This window comes from Alexandromys fortis, unplaced genomic scaffold (assembly GCF_014885135.2).
Source record: "Alexandromys fortis isolate MF-2015 unplaced genomic scaffold, M_Fortis_MF-2015_v1.1 scaffold_258, whole genome shotgun sequence".
NCBI lineage: Eukaryota > Metazoa > Chordata > Mammalia > Rodentia > Cricetidae > Alexandromys > Alexandromys fortis.
Window position 1 is genome coordinate 1,288,231 of NW_026068132.1, and position 19,673 is coordinate 1,307,903.

Below are 19,673 nucleotides of genomic sequence, written 5' to 3' on the forward strand. Positions count from 1 at the left end.
AGCACCTGTAAACCACAGCTTCAGGGGATGCAGCACTATCTTCAGGTCTTTATGGGCACCAGCACACACGTGGAATACATTCACTCATGCACGCGCACACATGCACAGTCACAATTAAAAAAAAAAAACCAAGACAAATACCCAAATCTCAAGATGTAGAAACAGAAATTGATTGGGGGAGGGCAAAAGATAAAAAGGCAACTCCCCCACCCTGAATAATGCCCACGGCTGGTAATATTGATGTGGGAGTGTCATATATCAATCTGTTGATTTCATTGGTTAAGCAATAAAGAAATTCCTTGGCCCTGATAGGTTAAAACATAGGTGGGAGGAGTAAACAGAATAGGATGCTGGGAGGAAGAGGAAGTGAGCTCAGACTCGACAGCTCTGCTCTCTGGAGCAGAGGCCCTGCTTCGCTCTCCTGGGCGTACGCAATGAAGCTCCGAGCCAGGATGGACGTAGGTTAGAATCTTCCCGGTAAGCTCACCTTGGGGTGCTTACACACATTATTAGACATGGGCTAGTCCAGGTGCGAGAATTAGGCTAGAAGAGGCTAGATAGAAATGGGCCAAGCAGTGTTTAAATAAATACAGTTTGTGTGTTGTTATTTCGGGCATAAGCTAGCCAGGCGGCCGGGGTGCTGGGGACGCAGCCCCGCCGCACTTATTACTACATAATATGTTCTCGTTTAATGCCTTTTTAAGACCTTCCTCTCTGCCAGCACTGAGAAATCTCAGGATCTCATTCGCCTCCAAGCTTGTTTTCAACTCCACAACTGTTCTTAATTCCCACACCACAGCCATAAAGCTTCCCCATCTATCCAAAGGCTAATTCCTCCTCCAACAGCTTTGCCCAATACAGTCTTTACCATGGTAACATCGGATGGACATACCTTTGTGACATTCCAAGCTACGGGTTTACGGGTTACCTGCATAGCTGACAAGGCATGCAAACTTCTACCCTGTTCCTTTTCAACTTACTGTGTAACCAGGGTGCCCTGAACTTGAGATCCACTTACCTCTGCTTCCCGAGTGCTGAGATTGAAGGCATACTCACCATGCCCTGCTCTATCCTGTTTTTTAGAAGGAACTGGTAAGAGCACATCAACCTCATTTTCCTGGCACCCTCTCCCATTTTCTCTTGTAATTCTTTGTTTTTATTTCATGTGTAAGGGTGTTTGCTTGCATTTTTGCCTGTGCACTATGTGCATGTCTGGTGCCTGCAGAGGTCAAAGGAGGGTATCAGATCCCATGGAACTGGGGTCACAACAGTTACTTGCTACTGTGTGGCTCATAGGAATCTAGCCTGGGTCCTCTGGAAGAACAGCTAGTGCTCTTAAACGCTGAGCCATTCCCCAACCAACCCTCCCCATTTTCACTTCCACAGTCACCTTTGTCTGAGGCTCTCAATAAATGATCTCTAAAAGAACAACAGAGGTAATAACATAAAGTATAAGTCATTTATTTTCCTTCTAATCCTTCGCTCAGTACATAGATGGCTTTTCTTCACCCTTTGGGTTGACGATTTTCTCTAGGTTGCTGCTGATGATATGATAAAGCTCAGCCTGAGGAAGACCAGAAGAACAGAGTTAGGCCCTTGGCTTCCCACCGCCTTCCATCCACTTCCCTCAGGAGCTTACTCCACACTCACATAGAAGGCCCTCAGGTCCAGCACCATGGCCCTGAGTACCCCGTAGGCTGCTTCATCTCGCTCATGCACCAAAGCGCGGTAATCCATCTGGGAAGTAGGAGACAAAACTGAGTCAGTGCCAGCAGAGATTGGGACATTAATTTTGTTTTCTTTTTTAAAAAATATTTTTATGGTTTATTTAACTTTTATTTTATGTGCATTGGTGTGAAGGCGTCAGATCCCCTGCAACTGGATCTTCAGACAGTTGTGAGCTGCCATGTAGGTGCTGGGAATTGAACCCGGGTCCTCTGGAAGAGCAGTCAGTGCTCTTAACCACTGAGCCACCTCTCCAGCCCCCTAATTTTGTTTTCTCATACAAAGAAGAGTTTAACTGGAAGATAAGCTCCAACAAACACAGAATTAAATAAGGAAAGGGTCAAAGGTTGTTAGAGCCCTAATCAGTTTTGCTTTCTGGAATATATTTTCCACATTGTCCAAGTCAAAATCAAAACAAAGAGGATCTCTTCTCCCCACCTCAATTCCACCCCTGGCCAGCCTCAGCTAAAATGCTGGACTATGCACTCACTACATGGGTCTCCTTGGAGGCTTTGGCTACAGCATCCCCACGTTCAGAGAAGTACCTGTGAATAAGGAATGTGTGCGTTAAAGGAGATGTACAGCCACACACACCCCACCCCTCAGTCTGCTATCATTCCAACAGATCTGCCTTGCTTTGAGAATCCTACAGCAACGTCTCTGTAGGTCCCTGTGGTCTTGTGGCTGTTCTCACTTGGAAATGGTTGTCTGGAAGGCTTCTACTTTGGTCTTGACAGCATTCACTCTCTCCAGAACCTTCTCCTACAGAGATATAAGAAGCAAAGAAAATTCTTCATCTCCCCTTTTACTATTCCGTCTTCTTTCTACTTCCTAGTTTATGCCTTGCTCCTGTCCCTCACCCACAAGTCTCTTCCGACTCTGTCTTCAGTCACCGATTCTTACCTGAACTGCCACCCCAAAATCATTCCCATCCTCAATCTTGGGGATCAGGTGCTGGATCCATGTGATTACCTGTGTTAAAAGGAACACTCACTCAACAATCCAACTAGAATCTCATCATGCCACTTCTCAAAAAACTATTTATTTTTATTATTTTATTCTTTATGTGTATGGGTATTTTGGCTTCATGCCTATCTATGCACCACGTGCATTCCTGATGCCCACATAAGGCCAAAAACAAAACAAAACAAAACAAAACAAACAAACCTGGAACTGGAGTTACAGATGGCTGTGAGCTGTCATGTGGGTGCTAGAAATCAAACTTGGGTCCTCTGGAAGAGCAACCAGTGCTTGCTTGCTTTCTTTCTTTCTTTCTTTCTTTCTTTCTTTCTTTCTTTCTTTCTTTCTTTCATTTCTCCTTCCTTCCTTCCTTCCTTCCTTCCTTCCTTCCTTCCTTCCTTCCTTCCATTTTCAAGACATGGTTTCTCTGTGTAGCCCTGGCTGTTCTGGAACTCGCTCTGCAGACCAGGCTGGCCCAGGACTCACTGAGATCAACTGCCTCTGCCTCCCAAGTGTTGGGATTAAAGGCACACACCACCATGCCCAGCTAGCAGTACTCTTAACCTCCGAGCCATCTCTCCTTTCCGTAGCAAGATGAATGATTCTTCTGTTTGACTGTTAAGACAGGGTTTCTCTATGTAGTCCTGAATGTTGTGGCACTCCATATGTAGACCAGGCAGGCCTTGACCTCACAGGCTCCTTCTGCCTCTGCCTCCCTATCATACCACTTCTTATTAACAGATATGTCTAACTGAGCACTTACTACGTGCCAGGTGTCATATTATAAATTACTGATCTCATCTAACCATGCAATCTTCCAAAGCCTACAGTCTGACTGTACCATTTAACACAAGAAACAAGTGAGTCACAGAATGTCTAAGGGAGCTATATAAATGACAGAATCAGGATTTGATCTAGATTCTTTCTAGGGCTCAAGCTTTTAAACCAACTCACTGTATCATATCACCTACACTGTGTACCTCATATCATAGGTGGAGATTACAGAGGCTACAGCACAGGCTCTCAGTTTTAGAGCTACCATTATGAAACCACACAGATGTCAAATGAGAAAAACAAAGGATATCTAAACCCAAAGGGAGAGGACAGCAGGTAAGGTGCTTGCTGTGCAAACACGAATACACGACGACTTGCATTCCAATTCTTAGCATACACATAAAAGCAGGGCACAGTGGAGTACACTGTAACCCCAGTGTTGGAAGTGGTGGTGGTTAAAATTGGCAGATCCTGGAGGCTCCCTGGTGACCTAGGTCGGCTAAAACTCCAGGTGCAGTGAAACCATGCCTCAAAAAAAAAACTCCAAATGTTGATCTTTGGCCTCCAAACATATACGCAATTGAAAACACCTACACACGCCTGTGTGTGCATACACAATTTACACACACACACACACACACACACACACACAAATCCAAGACACAAAAGCAAGTTTCCTTATTCAATACTAGGTCTCTAGATGAAAGCTCTGAATTGAACATAGCTTTTGCCTTGCTTTTCTTCCCACATCCTCCAGCTTCCTGGCTTACCAGAATGCATTTCTCTTTGAGAGTCCAGACTTCTGGTTTAATCAAAGCAAGCAGGGCCAAAAGCTTCTCATTCCCAGGGAGAAAGCCACACTTAGGGACTATGAAAAAGATGCAGACAGACTTTTTGGTTACTCCACATCAATGTACCGGTTTCCCTCCCAGTCACCCAGTTTTCCATTACCGTCTTTCTTCTCTTGCTTGTCTGTTTCCATCTAAGGCAAAAGGAGAAAAGCAACTTTAGGGAACCCATGGAGGCTACAGCGGTGTCACTGGCTTACAGTCCACAGCTGTGCGCACTGAATGCCTTACCTCATCGTCCTTGGGTGGGGGATCTGGGATGGGGATGTCCAGAGGAGCCCGGAGGGAGGAGAGGTCAGTCACATTGAGGAAATCCTCCTGCAGAATTTACTCTTAGGCACTGCCCAGCCTCCTCCCCTCGCCAGTCAGAGCCTCCACTCCATTCCCTCCTCTCTCCCTCCCAGTCCAGGCTCACGCTTTACATCAGGCTAAGTTCCCAGCATGCTGACACTAGCTGTCAGAGCACAGGTGGTGGAAAGTCGCCGGGCGATGGAGTAGAGGAGTCTTAAACCACTCACCTGCAAGAGCTGACTCAGAGAGAGGATTTTCTGTGGCAAAAACGTGGTGAGGAAGTCATCAGCCTGTGAGTTACAAAAACAGTCATACAAGATGTCCGCGGAGAAGGATGAGAAGAAGGCCCTCAGAAATCACCGAATCACAAATGAGAAAACTGCAGAACTGGAACGTAAGGGACTTGCCCAATCTGATGGGTGGCAGCAGTAGGAGTGTGGGTGCTTTGGGCACCATCTTTCCCTCTCGGCAGAAGAGGGTGGGGTGGGGGAGTGGCAAACGCAGTTAAGAGTTCTAAGAGCGATCAGATTACGAGGAGTCGAAACCAATCAGTAGCGATCACCTTGAGTAAGCAGGAAGGTTAGGAAAGGCCAAAACTAGGATGGATTGGGGGGTTACTCCGAAGTTGAGGCCCTTAGATCACGGCGCTAAGGTCAAGTCGCTTGGATCCAGAGACTCACCTCCTGGAAAAGGTTTTGTCTGAAGACATCCACCTGCACAGACAGCAGTAGTCAGACGCGGGTTAGGGAGTCCGGTTGTAAAGAATAAGAGCCCACCCTCTCCAACCGGGTGCCCTCCGACCTAAGCTCATGCCTGTCCCACAGTGCCAGTTTTCCCTGAACACCCTGCTCAGGGCACAGACTGGCTAAAGGGCAGGGCAGTGGTAATCCCCGAGTAGAAATGAAAGCCCTAAAGAAGAGTTCTCACGCGAGGCCCTGGTGCCCAGGAGCACCCAGCTTTAGCTCCGTTAGGACTCCTCACCCGTTTCTGGCCTCCGGTCCCCATTTACCTGTTTACGGGCTTCTCCACTCAGCCGAACCCCACAAGGCTTGGCCATGCTTCTCTAGCTGCTAGCTCTAGACTCTCGGGGCTAGTCGCCCCAGCTTTCGCTTTCACTCTCCAGGCCCAGACCCACCCCCTCAGCCACGCCCCCTTCCCTCTTTCCCCCCCCCCCCCTCCTCCTGGCAAGCCACTAACAGTAAATAGTCCGTCAGCCATTCCCAACCAGATGCCACCAGGAAGGGCGGTGTTGGCTTCATCACCAGCCTGGGGGTTGTCCAGGGGAGGGGCTAGGGGAGCGTGGGACGGGGCGAAAGGAACAGCGGCTGCTTCTCAAGAAGGGCGGAGCTTCTACCTAGGGCCGCCCAGGGGAAGTGCTGACTGAGAGAGTAGGACCGTTAAAAAAAAAAAAAAAAAAAAAGGGGGGGGAGGGTTCAGGAGTGGGGCTCCCTGAGGTTAGACCTTAAGGAAGGGACCGAGTAGCATCCGAGAGAGTAGAAGGGTAGGAAGAGGGAAAGCCTGGCAGGATGGAGGGAGCAGGGGGAGGGGAACTGCCTTGCCTTCAGGACAGACTGGAGGAAAGCGGGAGTCGCCTGAGCGGGCTAAGGGCGGCCAGAGTTGGGTCCCCGGAAAGGTGGGAACTTCCCCGCTGGGGACTGGAATTGAGCAACACCGTGGAAATAAAGATAGGAAAGCTTTGGGCAAAATAGACCAACCCCAGGCGGGGGAGGGGGATCCCTCCGGAAGAGGCGGAGACAGCCCGAGACGGCGGAGAGCACTGTGGGAGGAGCCCGCGCCGCGGCTTCCTCATTGGCTGCAAACTCGCCTCCCTTCCGGATTACAGCCCTTCCGTCACCCTGAGCCCGCCCCTTCCTCTAACGCGGTCCGCAGTCCCGCCCTCTGTGCCAGTACTTCCTGTTCCCGGCAACCCCCCCCCCCTTGGCAGCTGCCCGGGCTGAGCGGGGCGGTGGCTTGAGTGACCCTGGCTGCAGCGGCGCCGCGCGCCCCCGCGCCTCGCGCCTCGCGCCTGTCCCGGGTGGACAGTCAAGCTGAGCCTGTCTCCGGTCTCGGGATGCCGGGAGAGGAGGAGCGAGCCTTCCTGGCAGCCCGCGAGGAGCTGGCGAGCGCCTTGAGGCAGGATTCCGCGCAGGTATTTCCCCCGGAGCAGCTCAAGCCGTTTCTGGCCACCTCTCTGCCACCAGCCGCCCGCTACCTGCAACTGGATGCCGGACGCCTGGTCCGCTGCAACGCTCATGGGGAGGTGAGGCTAAGCCCGCCCGGCGTGCCATGGAAGGGACTCAGAGGCCAGATGGTCTAGCCTCATAATCTTGCTTTTCTGACTGCTCCTAGCCTCGAAACTACCTCAACACTCTATCCACGGCCCTGAACATCCTGGAAAAATATGGGCGCAACCTCCTCAGCCCACAGCGACCTCGGTACTGGCGCTCAGTGAAGTTTAATAACCCTGTCTTTCGCAGCACGGTGGATGCTGTGCAGGTGAAACCCTTGGGCCTTATCGGAGGGAACTAGACGTATACTGGGGGTTAACCAGAAGGGACTTGGGGGGAGGGGTTCTGAGTGGGGAACCAGCTCTCTTGCCTAGGAGGCCTGCTGGCTAGTGACCTGGTCCTGAATGTGTCCCGGCAGGGGGGCCGGGATGTGCTGCGGTTGTACGGCTATACGGAGGAGCGCCCAGATGGATTGAGTTTCCCTGAAGGGCAAAAGGAGCCGGATGAGTACCAGGTTGCCATAGTCACACTAGAAGTGCTACTGCTTCGCACGGAGCTCAGCTTGTTGTTGCAGGTGAGATGGCCTTCTGATTCTAAGGTCTTTAAGGTGTAGACTGGGAACCCAACCTAATTCGAGGCACTTTGAAAGCCCGCATACTGGTGAATTCTGTTTCTGCAGCAGTCTGGAAGCTTCTGCTACCCTTTTTCCCTCCAAATGTTAGGGGATCAGGCTTACAAGGAGAACTTTGCTCAAGGTGGGAATTCTTTTAAATCTTGTTTGCAGAATAAGCATCCAAGACAGAACGCACTGGACGAGCTGCTAAGAGACAATGTTGAAGACGATGTAAGGAAGGCAGAAAGGGTGCTGTTAAATAAGGGACTAGGTTTATGGGATTCTGTCCCCCAAACACTTGTGCATTCTCTGCTTTCTTCCTCAGATGCTGCAGCTTTCAGAGTTTCACCCCCTTTTGAGAGAGATTGTTCCTGGTCCCCTCCCCTCTGCGCCAGGTATGACTGGCCCTGTGTGAAAGTATTGGATTAGATTGATGTAAATTTAGGTCTTTTATCTTCTTGTATTTGTCTTTTATTTCAAAAGATTAAAGTCGTCCCCCCCCCCCTTGGGTCCAGATCTTGTAAAGAAGAGTTTTGTGACTTGCCTCAGCCCATAACAGATTTGAGTGTAGCCTGGTCTTATCTCCTTTGATTTTAATTTTTAGTGTTTTGGGGGGTGGGAGGGTAGTGTAGTGTGGTGTGTGGATATGTGCATGTGGGTGCAGGTGCCCACAGAAGCCAGAGGCAACTGATCCCCTGGAGCTGGAGTTGCAAATGGTGCTGAGCTGCCCAACCTGAGTGCTGGAGGTTAAACTTGGCTCCTTTGCAAGAGCAGTGTTGCTCTTAACCTCTAAGCCATTTCTCCAGCTTTATAACTTTTTAAGAAAGTTACTCTGGGGACTGGAGAGATGGTTCAGTGGTGCAGAGCGTCTGTTGCTCTTACAAAGGACCTGGTCTCAATTCCCAGTACCCTTCCTAACTTCACAGCCTTTCCTAACTCTAGTTCCTAACGTATCTTTGATCCCAGCACTTGGGAGGCAGAGGCAGGCAGATCTCTGTGAGGTTGAGACCAGCTTGGTCTACAGTGAGCTACAAGTCAGCCAGAGCTACATTTTGGTGTGGGGCTGGGAGTAAAGATGATATTTGTTTATGTCTGACTTGTTTTGCTCAATATGGTATCATCAAGTTTCATCCATTTTCCTATAAGTAACAAGATTTTGTTCCTTGTGACTAATACTCCAGTTTGTGTGTTACTATAAGCTACTTATTATGTGCAACCTGTTTTCTTCATCTGTCGGTAGGTACACGGTGTGATTCATGTCTGGGCTGTAGTATATATGTTTACTTACTGGTATGTGAATGTAGTTTTTTTTTTTTTCTTTCTTTGAAGTTACGCTTTTTTGATTTTATTTTTTCAGGCTCCTCCCCTGTCCCCTGCTTTCTCTGTGGTTCTGCCCCAGGCACACTGCACTGTCCAGCCTGTAATCAAACCTCATGCCCAGCTTGTGATCTTTTATTCCATGGACATCCATCCCGCTCTCATCACCTTCGCCACGCCCTGCCTGGGGCTCACCAAACCATTAACCTGAACTCTAGGTGAGGGGCTCCCTTTTGTCAGTGATAGTGAAATTAAGAAAATTAAAGATGACTCAAGTGTCTGTTATATACCAGGTTCTCTAGTAAAGACTGTTTCATAGAGAACAGTTAGTCTAGCCATCAAGGAAGCTATCGACGTAAACTCTAAGCAAGTGGCAGTCATGATAGACAGATTGTTATGATACACAGGTCGGTAGTAGGTGGACAGTCTTGTCTGAAGAGCACCCCATTCAGTGTTAGAAACACCTAGCGTGGGGAGATTAAGGTACTGTGTTAAGAGATGCTACCTGGAAGATGTTAGCTGTACTCTATCCTTTAAATATTGAATCATCTGTGGGTATGGGAGTATTCCAGATAGAACAGCAATCCCAGAAGCCAGAGCTATATATCATAATCTAGGCAGTGTGAGATTCTCAGAGGTGAGGAGACTCAGGTACTAACTTCCACCTCAGCTAGCCATGTCTTCTCCTCTATTACAGTTTGCCTGCCTCGTCCCAGCCACAGCCCCACTCAGCCTCCCTGGCTCTAGGAGATAGCTCTTTTTCTTCCCCTGATACTGCAAATGCTTGTCTGCCCTGGCGCTGTCCTACCTGCATCACACAAAATGAGCCTTGGGCAGTGCTCTGTGCAGCCTGTAGTCAGCCTAGAGGCTGTAAGATGCTGGGAATAGAGGGGTCCCAAGGAACTGGGGGCCCAGAACCTGAGCCTGCACGGGATCAGTGGGCCTGCCAGAGTTGTACCTTTGAGAACGAGGCAGCAGCTGTCCTGTGTGCCATATGTGAGCGACCTCGACTGGCCCAGCCTCCCAGCTTGGTGATGGACTCCCATGATGCTGGTGTTTGCCACCAGTCCCTTAAGGTAACCCATCCTGGCTGGCCTTCCCGGCTCTTTATTTGCGTCTGTTAACCTCAAGCTGTTCTCTCTATCATATCCCTTGTCTTTGGTTTCCCCAGTTCTCTGTGTTTCTTTCATGAACCTAAGCTACACAGTCAGTAGGATAATTCTCTTTACCTTTCCATCAGGAGGATATTTTGCTCTCGTCTGCCCAGCCTCAAGTCTGGTACTGTGATCACTGTACGTTTTGCAACTCAGACACTGTCTGGGTATGCGCTATGTGCAACCGAACCCGCAACTCCATCGTACAGCATGCCCTTCGACCCTATGCTAGATCTTTGGAAAAGGATCCCCCAAAGCCTGGGTCCCCAGAACACCTCAGCACTTCCCTGCCTGGTTCCTGTGGAGACCCTGAGAAGCACCGCCAGGATAAGATGCGGAAGGAAAGTCTCCAGCTAGTGAGCATGATCCAGGTAAGGGTGTGGATTGGGCCTGGGTTGAGATGGGCTGAGCTTTGGGGGAAGAAGATGCCAGTTTATTAGTTAGCATTCTTTTATTGTTGTTTTTTATTTTTTGAGATAAAAGGCATGCACCACCATGCCTGGCCAGCATTCTTTTTTTTTTTTTTTTTTTTCTTTTCCAAGACAGGGTTTCTTTGTGTGGTTTTGGCTATCTTATAACTCACTCTGTAGACCAGGCTGACCTCGAACTCACAGAGATCCACCTGCCTCTACCTCCTGAGTGCTGGGATTAAAGGCGTGCACCACCACCGCCCATCTCCGGCTAGCATTCTTTTTTTTTTTTTTTTTTTAAATTTATTTATTTATTATGTATACAATATTCTGTCTGTATGTATGCCTGACGGCCAGAAGAGGGAACCAGACCCCATTACAGATGGTTGTGAGCCACCATGTGGTTGCTGGGAATTGAACTCAGGACCTCTGGAAGAGCGGGCAATGCTCTCAACCTCTGAGCCATCTCTCCAGCCCATCCGGCTAGCATTCTTATAAGACTTGTTACTGTTAGCTATAGCTGCTTTACTTTGAATGCTTCGCAGAAGTCAGTTTTCATTCTGTGTCCTGGTCACATAGTCAGTATGCCCCTGCTTAGCCACTGCTGACCAGACTAAGGGTTGGTAGAGTTGTCTTCCTGATGGTGTCTCTGCTGGTGTCTGGGTGAATGCTCTTTAGGAAGGGGAAGCTGCAGGTGCCAGTCCAGAAGAGATCTTCTCAGCTTTACAGTACTCGGGCACTGAGGTACCCCTGCAGTGGTTGCGTTCAGAGTTGTCCTACGTCCTGGAGATGGTGGCTGAGCTAGCTGGACAGCAGGATCCAGGACTGGGTGCCTTTTCCTGTCAGGAAGCCCGGAAAGCCTGGCTTGATCGTCATGGCAACCTTGATGAAGCTGTAGAGGAGTGTGTGCGGGCCAGGAGGAGGAAGGTACCATTATGCGGGAGGCGGGTTGGGGTGGAGAGCACCAGAGCTTGCTTGCTGTTCCCTTAACATCTCAGTGCTTTCGATTGCAGGTGAAGGAGCTCCAGTCCCTGGGCTTTGGACCTAAAGAAGGGTCCCTGCAGGCATTGTTCCAGCACGGGGGTGATGTGGCTCGGGCCCTGACTGAATTACAGCGCCAGCGTCTGGAGCCCTTCCATCAGCGCCTGTGGGACAGAGGCCCCGAACCCACTCCCTGCTGGGATGGGCTGGATAGACAGGTGCTGAGAGTAGGCAAGACACCCAATATCCCACTTAAGGGAATTAGAGAAGATTGAGGGGGAAGATCCTTGGGGTCTGACAGCCACTGTCTCCTGAATCACATTGCAGAGCCTGGTCCGGCGGCTTCTGGCGGTCTACACTCTGCCCAGTTGGGGTCGGGCAGAGCTGGCCCTGTCACTGCTGCAGGAGACACCTAGAAACTATGAGCTGTTGGACGTGGTAGAGGCCGTGAGGCACAGCCATGACCGGGCCTTTCTTCGCCGATTGCTTGCCCAGGAATGTGCTGTGTGCGGGTGGGCCCTTCCCCGCAACCGGGTAAGTCCCTTCCTCCTATACCTGGACTCTGCTCCTGCTGGGCTGCCACCTCACCCTAGATGGCCTTGTCTTCTGCTTTTGTCCTTACACCACTGAAGCCTTCTGATAAGGGAACAGCAGGAACACCCCTTTTAAAAATGTTGGAGCTTTCAACATTGTCTTAGCTTTCTTTTACTATAACAAATACTGAGGTAACCAACTTATGAAGAGAAAAACGTGTATTTTTTTTTTTATACAGTTCTTGAGGTTTTAGTTTTTCATTTGTTGGTTCCATTGTTTTGGACCTTTGCTGGCACATCAGGTAGGAAAATGTGACACCAAAACCACTATGTTCTTGGCTAGGAAGCTAGAAAGTAAGAGACTAGGGCTCCATCATCCTCTTCCAGGACATTCCTAGTGTCCAGAAGACCTGGACGGACGTACCTCCAGCATTCCGCTTTTGACAGCTGTATGGTGCACATCTTTAAGCCTAGATCTCAGGAGGCAGAGACAAGCAAATCTCTGTTAATCTGAGTCCTTTCTCTTCTACGTAGAGAGTTCCAAGCTACACAGGGTCACTAATGAGATTCTGTCTAAAAAAAAAAAAGTTAAAAAAAATGAATAGATCTAAACTATAGCAAACATGCAATAGTATTAAAAAAAAAAGTATACTAAGCTTCTCTGCTCCTCTCCCCTTAAAATCCTTCTCTGAACGCCTGATCTTTATCCATCTGTATGTGCCGAGGGCTCTTTGGAAGCAGATCTCAAGTGTCATGGTCTTATCTATGAGTATTTCAGTATGACCAGACAATGGTGGTGTCTTTAATCCCAACACTCAGGAGGCAGAAGCAGGCAGATCTCTGTGAGTTCGAGGCCAGCCTGGTTTACAGAGCTAGTTCCAGGACAGGCACCAAAGCTACACAAAGAAACCCTGTCTCAAAAAACCAAAGAAGGGGCTGGAGAGATGGCTTAGAGGTTAAGAGCGCTGGCTGTTCTTCCAGAGGTCCTGAGTTCAATTCCCAGCAACCACATGGTGGCTCACACCATCTGTACTGAGATCTGGCGCCCTCTTGTGGCATACATCCAGGCAGAATGTTGTATACATAATAAATAAATAAATCTTAAAAAAAAACAAAAAGTATTTCAGTAACTCTCTAAAAAGTAAATTCTTTAAAATACAACCACAATAGTCACACCAGCAGAAAGTAACAATAATTTTAAAATTTATTCTTTATCTATTGTGTATTTGTGTATATGTCACATGTATGTGGGGTACCCATAGGGTCAAAAGGTTTCGGATCCCCTGGAACTGAAATACAGGTACGGGTGTGAGCCACCCATCATGGGTGCTGGGAACCAAACAAGTCCTCTGGAAGAACACCAAACACTACTGCTGGCTAAGCCATTTCTCCAGCCCAGCAATGATTCTTTTTAATCTGGGCAGGGGTCTCATGTATGAATCACTATGTGGTTAGAGGTGATTGTAGGTGTGCTGAGCCTCCCTCCTCCACATTCTCAGTGCTAGAATTACAGGCATGTGTCATCACACCCAGGTTTAGGAAGCACTGGGGGCTAAACCCCCACCTTCATACAAGCTTTATAACCAGCACAGTAAGTTTGATATCACAATATCTAGGTGATAGAAGCAGATCTCTGTTATGTTCTGAGCTTCACTTGATCTAGGTCCAAGGTGGCAGGTCTTCAGGTGAATATAATCTTAGTCTAGCTCTGTGTTGTGTTTGGTTTTATATATCTATATATATTACATATATAAAAAACTATATACACTGTAAATCATAGAAAGTTGCACAACTAATATGGGGAATTCTGTGGACTCTACCTACCCTCCCATAGTGGTGACATGTAATTATTATGTATCATCAAGACTAAAGTACACAGACAGCATTAGCTATAGTATGGTTCTTCTTGTTGTTTACTTGTTTGTATGTGGAAGAGTGGTGTTTTTTTTTTTTTTTTTTTTTTTTTTTTATGTAGCCAGGCTGGCCTCAGACTTAATATACACCCACGGGCAACCTTGACCTTCTGACCCTCCCCACCTCCTGAGCACTGACAAGGGATGTACTCTTAAGCCTGGTTTATGCAGTGCTAGGCCCTGAACACAGGGCTTTGTTTACCAGCTGAGCTACATCCCCAGTTCATCTGTGTCCGTTTTACAATTCTGTCTCAAATGTGTGATCAACATAGAGTATAGCCCTATGTGTGGCATATGCTCTTAATCTCAGCGTCCCACAAGATCGGAAGTGCTAGCATGCCTTTAGAGGTGTTTGCTTTACTTTGGCGTCACCACTGTCTGCTGCCCTCCTTCCAGCTGTCTTCCGGCGTGGGTTGCCTGCCTAGGACCTCTGGGTGCTGAGCTTGCTTGCTGTTTGCCCATTTAGTTAGACCTCAGTTTTTCAGTGTATCCCAGGGCTGACAGCAGATCTCCTTTTCCTCTTCTCCCCTCCCCCTGTAGATGCAGGCCCTCATCTCCTGTGAGTGCACCATATGCCCTGACTGCTTCCGCCAGCACTTCACCATTGCCCTGAAGGAAAAGCACATCACAGATATGGTGTGTCCTGCCTGTGGCCGCCCTGACCTGACTGATGACAACCAGTTACTCAGCTACTTCTCCACCCTTGACATCCAGGTACTACGGCTGCGATGGTTTAGGTGGACTAGGCTTTGAACAAGTTTCTACCCATCTACCACCTCTGCTTCTTGTCCTCAGCTCAGAGACAGCCTCGACCCAGATGCATATGCCCTATTTCATAAGAAGCTGACGGAGGGTGTGCTCATGCGAGACCCCAAGTTCTTGTGGTGTGCCCAGGTAAGTAGCCTGGCAAAAGGAACTTTCTGGAGGGGCAGGGTATGGTACCACGTCAGGTCTTGAACAGCTTTTGTTCTCTTGCGCTCACAGTGTTCCTTTGGCTTCATATATGAACGTGAACAACTGGAGGCAACATGTCCCCAGTGTCACCAGACCTTCTGTGTGCGCTGCAAGCGCCAGGTGAGTCACGCTCTTCCCTTCAGAAGTGTTGACTAAGCTATTGCCAGGTTCTCTTAGACTCAGGGAGTACAACGGAAACAAAACAGTCCTGCTCTCTAAGCTTAAAGGGCTTGCTGGGTATCTAGGGAGATAATGCAGTTAGTGGGGGGACCCGAGTGCAGTCTCCAGGACCTGTGGAGGTGGCTCAGCAATTAAAAGTCCTAGCCTCCCTTCCATGGAGTTCTCAGCACCTCCATGGCAGCTCACACCCTCTTCTGGCCTTCTTGGACACCAGCCACACACATGTTGAACATGGGAGTGCAGTCAGAACTCCCATGCACATTAAATAAATAAAATATTTGGCTGGGTGGTGGTGGCACATGGCCTTTAAACCCTTGGAAGGCAGAAGCAGGTGGCTCTCTGTGAGTTTGACACCAGCCTGGTCTACAGAACTATTTCCAGGACAGCCAAGACTATAAAACTCTGTCTTGAAAAACAAAAACAAAGAAACAAACAAAAAAAGATTCCAAAGCTGGATTAGGGCCAGTTAAGGTCTCGTTACCAGACCCGACATCCTTAGTTCTAGCCCCAGGCCCCACAGAGGTGAAGGAGAGGACTGACCTCTACTGGTTATCCTCTGACTCCCACACGCACTAAATTAGTTAATTTTTTTTAAAGAAAAATGTAAAGCCAAGTCTGTTGATAGATACTTGTAATTCCTGCACTGGGGTTGGGGAGGTTACTGTTGACAGGCGTATCCCTGGGGCCTGCTGGCTAGTCACCATATCCTGAGTTCCAGGCCAGTGAGATACTCTGTCTCAAAAAGAAGTGGTACAGGGCTTTATACTCTGGCCTCCACATATGCACAAATGTATAGAGAACGGAAGGCTCCCTAGGTAAAGATCAGGCTCAGGGAAAAGGAGAAGAAAGGAGAGAAAGGAGAGAGTGGGTGTAATTCTTTACAGGTATGAGTGGAACCTAAGCTGGGAAGAGCAGCCTTGTCTGCCTGAAGATGGGGATGCCAGACGGGCTCTTCCTTTTCCTTTAGTTTTGATTTCTTGAGAGACTTTGCTGTGTAGCCCAAACTGGCCTAAAACTTGGTGTCGTCCTGGCTAAGCCTCCTGAGGCCCAGCCATGTCTGTTCAGAATTGTTTAAGCACAGGCCTGGAAGTTAAGCCATCCATGCAGAAAGTATTTTGGGGCAAAAAGAACAATCTATAGAAAAGCCAAACTTGGGGGGGGGGGAATGATGTATGGTGGAGTCATGAGAGCAAGAGCGAGAATGGCAGGGTGGCAGCCAGCTGCCAGTGAAGGGCAGCCCTTGAGGCCAAGTAATCCAGAGGTTTGGCTTTTATTTTGAGACTGTGCACGAAGTGGCACTAGCCTTTGTCTTTTAAAAGGTTGGTTTGCTATTGAGGACCTTGTGTCTGTCATTGAACATAACAGAATGAACCCCTGTGCCCCCACCCCTCGGGGTCTGTGCTGCTGACACTAAGGGAGTTTCCCGACATCGACTTTGAAATAAAAAATGGGGTGGAGGGAGCAGAGCATGGTAACCCAAGCAAGCATTTGAAGCACGATTTGACGATTACCTGGAGTAAGGTGGTAGCAATAGGAGCAAAGAGGTGAGGCTTGGATGGGAACAGCCAAGGTTTATGAACAGATGTGTAGTGGTTAGGGAAGTGAAAAACAGTGGCCTTTCAGTGTTCAGAGCTGAGTGAATGGTAGATAGCAGTAGTGTCCTAAGTTGGGACCACTGGGTGTGAGTGGTCGGGCCAACGGGACAGACTAGGGCGTGGGGTAGAGCTTCCATGCACAGCCTTCTTTCCTCCTGGCAGTGGGAGGAGCAGCACAGAGGCCGGAGCTGTGAGGAGTTCCAGAACTGGAAACGCACCAATGACCCAGAATACCAGGCTCAAGGCCTGGCAATGTATCTTCAGGAAAATGGCATTGGTAAGGCTACCCCACTTAGTCTGTCTGCACAGTCTTACCAGAAGAAGCCTCCACCTTGACCTGGGTTGCAGTGCTGCCCTCACCCTGAGCTGCTTCCCCTTGCAGACTGCCCCAAGTGCAAGTTCTCATACGCACTGGCCCGAGGTGGCTGCATGCATTTCCACTGCACCCAGTGTCGGCACCAGTTCTGCAGCGGCTGCTATAATGCCTTTTACGCCAAGAATGTGAGTTCAGAGAGTGAGGGAAGGAGAGAAAAGTGGGCGGCTGTTGGGCTTGAGGGGCGGGGCCAGGGGAAAAGGAATGGTCTATAGGACAGAAAGTACCTCTGCCCTCTTCTCCCATTGCTTGCACATACCCCTTATCATGATCTTCTCTCACTCCCATACCCCCCACCCCACCCCCACATAGGGGTTCTTGAAAGTCCAGGACACCAACAGTTTCCAACTTCTTTCTCCTATTTGGGTTTTACCAGAAATGTCCAGACCCTAATTGCAGGGTGAAAAAGTCCTTGCATGGCCACCACCCTCGAGACTGCCTCTTCTACCTACGGGATTGGTCTGCTGTCCGGCTCCAGAAACTCTTGCAGGTCAGAGGTGGCCAGCCCGGCTGCGTGTGCAGATTACTAGCAGATGGGATGCCGGATGAGCACGAAGGAAAAAGACTGAATGCTAGGAAATGGGCCAGTGGCTGAATCAAGGGAAACAATGCCCATATGTCTCTACTTCTCCCTAGGACAATAATGTCATGTTTAACACGGAGCCTCCAGCTGGGACCCGGGCAGTCCCTGGAGGTAAGTGTCCGACAAGCCTCTGTGGAGATGGTGTGGTTGGTTCCCATTGTGGGTAAAGAAAGGGAGGATCTGGCCGGGAGGTGGTGGCGCACGCCTTTAATCCCAGTACTCACAGTACTCGGGAGGCAGAGGCAGGCGGATCTCTGGGAGTTCGAGGCCAGCCTGGTCTACAAGAGCTAGTTTCGGGACAGGCACCAAAGCTACGGAGAAACCCTGTCTCGAAAAACAAAAAAAAACAAAAACAAAACAAAACAAACAAAAACAAGAAAGGGAGGATCTGGACTCGTTTGTGTGCCCCTTGGCAATGTAGTTAACCTTCCCTTGTCTTGTTCCTAACTGGTGAGGATAATATCCGTCATTAGACTAGGCTGTTACAAGGAATCGTTAAAGCACATGGCATTTAAGTCTCTTCTCAAGTTCTCTAATGGTTAGGATCCGCTAATTAGCTGAGTGATTAATGACACCTGCCTGCTGTCTAGGTTTTAGGCTACTGTTTGGGGTTCTGTGTGGGGAACAAACGATGCTGAGTAAGGCTCTGACCTATGCTACTCAGCTTCTAGGCAGAGATAAGGCCTCCAGAGGGCTGGGCAGTGGTGGCACACGCCTTTAATCCCCACACAGGGGAGGACGAGGCAGGCATATATGTTCAAAGCCAGTCCAGTCTACAGAGCGGGTTCCAGGACAGCGAGGGTACACACAGAAAAACCCTGTCTCAACAAACAAGCAAGCCCTCCAGAGAATAAGTTGGCTGTGTAGGAGCTAAGTAATAAGCAGGAGAGCAGCTTGAAGAACATCCGACAGGCCAGCCAAAGCTCTGCAGTGAGATGCTGTCTCCTCCCCCTGCCAGAAAAAAAGCCATGTGATTATGGGTCATAAGCCACTTCGGTGAGAAGTGGGGCGGCCAGGCCTCCACCTGTCACCAGGCCACTCTGCCTCTGAACCCTTCTCCAAAGGAACAACATAACTACTACTGACAAGCAGGGCTTTCTGAACCAGAGGTCCCCTCCCAACATGTTCCCCTTCCTTCCTTACTCTTAGGTGGCTGCCGAGTGATGGAACAAAAAGAGGTTCCCAGTGGGTTCAGGGATGAAGCCTGTGGCAAGGAAACTCCACCTGGCTATGCCGGCCTCTGTCAGTGAGTGCCTGCCAGAGCATGGAGCATGGCATTGGGATGAGGGCTAGGTTGCCCAGGCAGTAAGATGGGGTCTCTGGGGCCAGTTGGTCCTTCAGAGAGTAGGGGGGAGGGAAGGAGGGGCCTGCTGGTCAAGGGTGTGGATGGGTAGTGGCAGGCAGCACAGAGATTCTGGCTGACACTGCCTGCAAGGAGAGCAAGCAGAGGAGCTAATAGTCTTGTTCATGTAAGAATCTACTGTGTCCAGGACAGCCCAGGCTCTCCACAGAGAAGCCCTGTCTCAGAAAAAGAACAATCCCACTGTGGTCTGGTGAGACAATTATGTGGGGGTAAAAAGGTGCTTAGTGCCAAGCATGAGGAGCATAGTTCTACCCCCCCTCCCCAAACCCACATGGTGAAAGGAGAGAACCAGCTCGCAAGTTGTCCTGTGACATGAGTGTGGGGTGGGCACATATAATAACACAAAAAGGAAAAATCCAAACGCCCAACAAGATGTTAGGTCACACAGTTAATATTAGACAGCAGAGTAAATATTCTGCTCCCTCATCTCCCCAGGGCACACTACAAAGAATATCTTGTGAGCCTCATCAATGCCCATTCGTTGGACCCAGCAACGCTGTATGATGTGGAGGAGCTGGAGACAGCCACTGTACGCTACCTACATGTACATCCCCAGGCAGTGGAAGGAGAGGACCGTCCTGCCTACCAGGCCCGACTGTTACAGGTAATGTCAGCCCTCCACTGTACCTCCACCCCTACCTTCCAGAAGTCACCTGCCACGCCCATTTTTCTACTCCAGGTTTTCAGTATCATTATCTTCTCCTTTACAGAAGCTGACAGAAGAGGTTCCCTTGGGACAGAGCATCGCCCGTAGAAGGAAGTAGCTGAGGGCAAGAGTCCTGATGAGGCTTCACCACCCTGCCCTCAGCAACAGCTCCGGCACCAATAAAGAGGCATCTTATGGCCTAGGCTTCTTGGTGGTCCTTCTTCCTGGCCTC

The 19,673-nt window shown here is 49.3% G+C and overlaps 2 protein-coding genes across 5 annotated transcripts; one reads left to right on the top strand and one right to left on the bottom strand.

Moving 5' to 3' along the window:
- Window positions 1–1,445: 1,445 nt before the first annotated feature.
- Psme2 (proteasome activator subunit 2) lies at window positions 1,446–5,972 on the bottom strand. Of its 2 annotated transcripts, none has more exons than XM_050126193.1 (11): window positions 5,796–5,972; window positions 5,279–5,311; window positions 4,826–4,888; window positions 4,539–4,625; window positions 4,411–4,441; window positions 4,230–4,327; window positions 2,629–2,697; window positions 2,420–2,487; window positions 2,216–2,270; window positions 1,651–1,737; window positions 1,446–1,564 (listed from the first exon to the last, which is right to left on the bottom strand). In XM_050126193.1, the coding sequence occupies exons 1-11, from the start codon at window positions 5,814–5,816 to the stop codon at window positions 1,484–1,486; spliced, it is 693 nt and encodes a 230-aa protein (XP_049982150.1). In that variant the 5' UTR covers window positions 5,817–5,972; the 3' UTR covers window positions 1,446–1,483. The 2 variants fall into 2 exon arrangements, with proteins under 2 accessions (XP_049982150.1, XP_049982149.1); XM_050126192.1 differs by lacking the exon at window positions 5,796–5,972 and adding an exon at window positions 5,608–5,763.
- Window positions 5,973–6,500: 528 nt separating this feature from the next.
- On the top strand, window positions 6,501–19,645 carry Rnf31 (ring finger protein 31). Of its 3 annotated transcripts, XM_050126181.1 has the most exons (21): window positions 6,507–6,858; window positions 6,948–7,094; window positions 7,245–7,400; window positions 7,611–7,670; window positions 7,765–7,834; window positions 8,797–8,974; window positions 9,454–9,832; window positions 9,997–10,281; window positions 10,999–11,247; window positions 11,334–11,519; window positions 11,629–11,835; window positions 14,288–14,461; window positions 14,543–14,641; window positions 14,732–14,821; window positions 16,639–16,753; window positions 16,859–16,977; window positions 17,226–17,339; window positions 17,486–17,543; window positions 18,582–18,678; window positions 19,231–19,399; window positions 19,506–19,645. In XM_050126181.1, the coding sequence occupies exons 1-21, from the start codon at window positions 6,670–6,672 to the stop codon at window positions 19,557–19,559; spliced, it is 3,195 nt and encodes a 1,064-aa protein (XP_049982138.1). In that variant the 5' UTR covers window positions 6,507–6,669; the 3' UTR covers window positions 19,560–19,645. The 3 variants fall into 3 exon arrangements, 2 of the variants coding, with proteins under 2 accessions (XP_049982139.1, XP_049982138.1); XM_050126182.1 differs by lacking the exons at window positions 18,582–18,678; window positions 19,506–19,645 and having other exon boundaries at window positions 6,502–6,858; window positions 19,231–19,393; XR_007589269.1 differs by lacking the exons at window positions 18,582–18,678; window positions 19,506–19,645 and having other exon boundaries at window positions 6,501–6,858; window positions 17,226–17,543; window positions 19,231–19,321.
- The last annotated feature ends 28 nt before the right edge of the window (window positions 19,646–19,673 follow it).